Source organism: Euwallacea fornicatus, chromosome 8 (assembly GCF_040115645.1).
Source record: "Euwallacea fornicatus isolate EFF26 chromosome 8, ASM4011564v1, whole genome shotgun sequence".
NCBI classification, from domain to species: Eukaryota; Metazoa; Arthropoda; class Insecta; order Coleoptera; family Curculionidae; genus Euwallacea; species Euwallacea fornicatus.
The window spans coordinates 3443382-3450005 of NC_089548.1; the positions used below are offsets into that span (position 1 = coordinate 3443382).

General features: G+C 35.6%; 1 protein-coding gene across 1 annotated transcript; it reads right to left on the bottom strand.

Annotated features, from left to right (window-relative positions):
* Positions 1–386: 386 nt before the first annotated feature.
* Positions 387–4544, bottom strand: LOC136340794 (pancreas transcription factor 1 subunit alpha-like). Its single transcript, XM_066285136.1, has 3 exons — positions 4190–4544; positions 2293–2600; positions 387–1172 (listed from the first exon to the last, which is right to left on the bottom strand). Exons 1-3 carry the CDS (start codon positions 4399–4401, stop codon positions 1024–1026), a joined length of 669 nt encoding a protein of 222 aa, XP_066141233.1. The 5' UTR covers positions 4402–4544; the 3' UTR covers positions 387–1023.
* Between the last annotated feature and the right edge of the window lie 2080 nt (positions 4545–6624).

Sequence of the window (6624 nt, forward strand, 5' to 3'; positions counted from 1 at the left end):
GGGGTGAACCTTACAAGAAACCACAAATGGAATCCACCGTTCCAACTCAGTGGCGGAATTTCCGAAAAATCGACGCTGCGTATACCGCTGGTTAGATTTGGTCCTTTAACGATTTGCTATCCCGTTAAATATCCTTTAATTATTGAAATATTTTCAAAAGGATTTAAATTTGAAATTCATCTTTTGCTCATTAGGCTCCATATCGTTAATTATCTTACGATTTAATGAGAATGTCTGTTTTTAATTGATGACTTTTCCGTAATTGCTTAAAAATATGGCCTCGTTACGATTTTGGCAAAATAACTCGTGCTTCGCCATTTTGAAGCCGAATACTTGCAGTCGACATTAAATGAAAATAATTGCGGTATAAAAAATAACACAAAAGATATGTTAAAAACAATAAGTATATTCTAAAACTATATTTTACAACCATTTAGCAATAGCATAATAACATAATATTGTATAAAAAAGTGACTAGAATAATAATTTGGTAGGAAAGAACGTTATTTGGTATCTTTCAGCTTTGAGAGTGATAACGTCAGAATAATGAAAATTGCCCAGCGCGAAGGTACTTTATTACAATAGTTGTAACGAGAATAACTGCTTTTTAACCCACTACGCGTGCCTAAAGTCGTACCTTGTGATGCGCAAACAGTTTCTGCGCGGCCAATTTCTTTATTAGTATTAAAATTAGCGTAAAACGAAGAAAAATACGTAAAACTTGTTATGCTTGAAGGTAAAAAAAGATCACGATATAGTTGAACAAGTATAGTGTTTTGCAATGGAAATGATTTCGTTCTTTCAATGAAAAGGATCTTGCTGGCAAAGTCACTAGGAGCTGGAAAATCGGGTCTTAAATAGTAAACCAGATTCACTAAGGAGCTCGTTCAAATGGTAACTGCTATAAGTAAAATTTTCAATACTTACTTTATGACTAGATAAAATCATTTGAAACTGAAATATGCTAAGTAATAATTCCAAATTCACAAAAGAACCTGTGCTATTTTGAGATGAACAAAATTATTAGTCCGACATAAAAGAAGAGCTGGACCCTTCCTTACTCGTCCTCGGATCTTCTGGAATCCACACTTTTGCATGCATTATACCGTTAGGGTGAGGTTCCTTATCCCTGGACCACGATAACGAATGAGCAGTGTATAAGCCTCCAGCACCTAAAACACAAATATTATGATGAAAATATTAAATGTAATAGAAGAAATTATTTTAATTATTTTATAAGTTTTAACTCAATTTCTCCAATCACAGACGTTCCCAGCTATGATTGAAACAGTGTCAGGCTCAAGTGTAAATAATTTTAAATAGCAAATTCAGAGAGAGCCAGTTGAAAAGGGGAATAAACTGAGTGAAAAATGAAAAAACTTTATATTTAGGGCTGAAAGAAATTTTGAGCTTGTTCCGTCGAAGAAGGAAGAACTGCATGTTTTAGTACAACTTTAAACTCATTCCGTAGAAATAGAACTTTGATGGAACTTCTTATTTCTTGAAGAAATCCAGATGGACCTCAAAAAAGAGGAATATATTCCTTTATTTTTTTAGATATTAAGCCAATTCAGAAATGAGAATCCGAAATAGAGTAATCTAAAAACAATGAGCTCTTTCGTCGATTTCTTCTTCAGCATTAACGCTATTCAGAAGGAAAATCAAAAGGTACTTCGGATGGTGATGGTGATGTGATGAACGATCGTAAAATTGATCATATTGTGGTGGACTGCTTCAACTGAACTTGTTACGATGATTTACAAGAAACTTTAATCACAAAAGAATGGAGATTAAAAACGTGATTTTCCAACTAAATCATCAATCCTATAGAAAAATTTATTATTAGTTAGAGTTCATCCCTTTCCACAAATATAACCCTCTACAATACTAATGCGAATATTGTTTATTTTGCTACATCAAGTGTAACAGAGTGGAGTACATCACCGGAAGCAGCTGCTTTGCGTTACAAATGCCATTTGCACGGACCTTCCGCATTTTCAATACGTACCACCACCATAAACAAATGGGGGAAGATTGGCCCTTGGCCTCGAACAAATCAATCCTCATCATCGGATCTTTATAATTAAGTTCTTTACGACCCGCTTTCAATAATTGATTCGTATAAAAGTATCGGTTACCGTGTAATGTTTAATGTAGTAAATCATCCTCCAACACATACGAAAATCACTCACGAGTTTGTGCCACTCGCTCGTGATTCGTATTCGGCCTTCGTCACACTCGTACAAAGAGGCGCATTTTCGGCAGTAGTTATACAATACCAAACTTTCTTACCTCTCACAATGATTTTCTTCACCTCATCCTTCTGCGACGTTCTTCTGTGTCCATTAAAATACTCAGTATTGGAGTTGCGATCAGTCTTCACTAATTCACTTAAGAAATTGATGTATCCTATGGCCAGCTTCAAGGTGTCTACCTTTGACAAACGTTTTTCATAAGGTAGAGTTGGTATGTGAGCCCTTAGACCCTCAAACGCATCATTGATTGATTGCATTCGTTTCCTTTCTCGAAGATTAGCAGCCTGTCTTTGTTGAATCTGCTGTTGAGGGCATTTGTTCCTTTTTCTATGCCGATGGGAGCGTCTAGAAAAGAAGATTTTAAATTTAAATAGGAAGAATCTCTAGAAGCTACTTCCAGTCAATGGCGATAAATCGCTTAGCCTTCTATAGTCGCGTTAAGTAAATATATGAGGCCTTTTTAATTTACGATATCACTTATTTTTAGAAATAATGACCCGGTCTGTCATGCTAGAAGATCCTTGGATGACCGAACTTCAAGCTCAGGACTAGAATGATTACTTGAAACAGTTACATTTACGTAATCAGGAAAGTCAGTTTCTGCGTTTCAAGCTCTGTAGGTAAACTGGGTGGGTCCTCAGACCATACGAAGCATGTACGAATTCTCAATATAACTTGGACACAGTAATTCCCAGGCATCCTAACATCCAGTAAAAAATCAAGTCAGAAAAAAACTGTGATATTTTACCATTTTAGTGATACTAGCAGCAACCTTGATAGATTCTAAAATTCTTGCCGCTAGAAATGGTGTTTCTTTTGCATAGCACTCATGTGAAAACGTAATGACAACCCAGACATATTAAATAGGACATCCTGTATATTATTAAATTTGTAGGTTCGTTAATTTCTTTTGATTATTTAATAATTGCTATATCTGTCTCTAGTAGTTTACGAAAGATTAAATTTAGAAAGATCCATTATTGAATTATATTGAAATATTTTTTTATTTAATACAAGGCCCTGAGATTGCCGCTCTTACAACGCGATTGGACTCAACAAAAGCGGAAATTATGAAGATTCCGAATTAAGAGCGAAAAGTACAGGAGCTCGAAACCAAATCAGTAGCGCCGATAACGAATGAAGATTTATAACGATATTGTAAAGCGAATGTGGTATTCAATGTTTCTACAGTTGGCGTGATGGTATTGTGTGTTAGTCCACTCTAGTTAACCCTCTTAGCAGTAGCGTTCTTAGAAACTTATACCGTATGGCTCTAGATTGACCCCCCCCCCCTTTCTTTTTAAGAAATGATTATTTAAAAATTGTTGAAAATCAGCATTAAATACAACAAAAAATACTACCTGTTGACGTTCAAGTATTTTTTTAAATGTTGCTTACGTCACCGCAAGTGCAAAATAACCGATTTTTTGAAAATTTGGACACGATCAAGTGACTGCATTAGGATTCAAAATTTATCGATTAGTTTTTGAGAAGAATGGGAATAAATTTGTTTGTTGGTAAGAAATTGGTTTGTCTTTGATTTTGTACTCGGAAACAGTCTTGCGTTATTTTATTTTATTTTTTTTTAACTGAAGACTTATTTCATTCTGCCTGTGAATTTTTGAAAAATAATAATTTGTTAAAAAGTTAACAAGGGGGGGGACAATCTAGATCCGCACGGCTACAATAAGACTAAACATTTCTTTACGAGTAACGAGGATCGTATCGTTGCGAGTGCCAGTTTTAGTGATCCACGAAAAGTGTAAGCTTGAACGCGCTTGTAGCATGAAACGGGCTTAACAGATACATTAATTTTCATTACTTTTCCAAGGTTTATGTTGTAATGAGTGTAGGAGCACAGTTAATGCCTCTCCGATAAGATAAGGAACCATTAGCCGTGTGAATTATTATTGTTTGCGATTTTCTATACTTACTCTTTTGAGTCCGATCCGTTATTTTCCTGATCACTATTAAATGAATAATTTGACAAGGCGGAATCACTACTGTTTTCATCATACAAAAACAAATCACTACCGTTTGACGATCCTGTTGAACTATTGCTACCGTTACTCGTGATATACGGACTAGGATCGAAAAAGAACTGCCGATTGACCACGTCCAAGTCCAAATGGTCCATGTTAAACATCTTTTTGGATTATTATCACATAAAACACTAATCTACCGGTGCGTAATTGAAGTTATTCTTCACTACATGCCAGCGATTGTTTCTTAACAAGCGCCACGTGTGACACGTGTCTTGACACAAACGACACGTGCAGACCATCCACAGCTACTAAAAGAACACCGGAATCTGTTTCGTTCCCCAATAGAGCCCGGACATTCCGGAGTTTGTTTGTGCGGGCCTCTTCGGATTTGCTGAGGCTTTGATAGAGGGGTGGCTTTGCCCCGCCTATCTGCGCTTCTAGGATATTGATCGATGTGAAATACGGAAAATTAGCTTTTATTGTTTTCACTCCATGGCTGAAATAGCGATATTACGTAACCAGTTAAGAAATGCTTCATTTTGTGTTACGTTGAGGAAAACACGAGAAAAAGACACTGGGGAGTTGAGATATTGGGGCACCAAGATTCAAAGGAGTTACGAAAATGCGGTATCAAAAATTGTCGGATGTTGACTGTGACTGGTATTATTCTCATCACAAATTACGTAACTGGGACACCTCGATGAACTTTTAGAAAAATGTGTCTGGAGAGTTGTTAAGAATTTCGAGCCCACAAGACTGCGAAAGAATTCACTTTTGAGAATTATTTTTCGACGCTTAAATCTTCTATTGAAAAATTTACCTTTAAACACTTGACATGAAATATGGCGCATGCATGACGGTGTCCCGGCATACTTTAGGGGAACCGTAAAAGAATATTAACATAATGCTTTTCCAAATAAACGGATTGTCAAGGCGGTCCTACCCTCTGGCCTCCCCATTTTCCCGAATTAAGTTCTGCAATTTTTTTACTTTGGCGCCACTTGAAGGCATTAAATGTGCGTGAATTTGAAGAAGACAAAATGTGAAATCTCCGAAAGATCAGCTAGGAGGATTTTCAAAAAACGGAAATTGTTTTCAAAATGCATCCACTGCAATTAGAAATATTTTATAAAGTTAAATCAACTCCAATAAACAATAAAAACCAAATATTGACGAAACACAATTATTCCAAGTTTGTTCTGATCGTATCTTGAGCAAATTCCAGATTAAATCATCATATGGGATAAAATCACTACGGCCAGAATAAATAAAATATAAACAATCCCCAGTTCCCCTTATGTATATTTTGCATTAGATTTAATACCCGGCAGTAATCAGCTTTTAAATAGAACGAGTAGATTTTTAAATCAAACCAAAATAAAGTATTTGCGATTGGGTGGTGAGATAGGAACACGTGCGTTTTAATGCCTGGGGGGTTAAACTAAACAGTTCCCGAACTACTGAACCGAAGAGGCCTTCATGAATCAGGGGTGGATTTTTGTGTGTGTGCTACCAATGAAAAAAAATTAGAAATTATATCAAAGTTTGTTTTGAAGACGGACAAATTGATTACAAAAAATAACACCCACGAGTTAATCCGTGTGTGAATCGCAGCAGCCTCTTAAGAATTTAAATACAATAGAAAGAGAGGTCGCATTTTGTGGATTTTCCAAAAACTTGCAACGAGGATATAGGTCTTCTCAAAACTTAATGTGGACAGAGGTTTATTTGTTTTTTATTTTATTATTAAAATTTTTCTTTTTAAATTACTACTTACTTTTTATGCCGAAATTGTGTATAAATGTACTTCCCCATCTACCTCTATTTTGTCAAATTACCGTGAATACATCCCTGTTTCCACTGAACGCTATAGATTCATAACATACCTTTTTTGGATGATGTTGCGGGTCGAAGGTATAATTTGTGGGTTTCCCCAATCTGCTGTCATTAAAAATTTAGGAATAGGTGGAAGCACTTCCTTTATTTATGACATATGTGTAACCCCGGGATATATTAAGGGTGAGATATGACATGCGATAAATTAGAACGCATCCAGTATGGGTTTTTAATTGTGTTGTTAATTACTGAGTTTATGATGGACATAAATAAATCGACGTTCATCTGTTAGAGAACCATTTGGGGTTCGAAAATTTTAGGGTGGTGTCATTAATTGATTTTGAACCCGGTAACTAAAGACTTCTTATATACGGCCCTGCGGGTAAATTGTTCAAGATTGATGTGAGATATTGTAAAATTTATTTATACAGCGCCTGTGAAAACCGTTGCAACACATTGATAACTTTTATTAAAAAAATTGGAATTTCTACGTTTTATTGCCATTTTTTTCACTCTTTCAAAATGAAATAAGAATGGATAGTTTATCT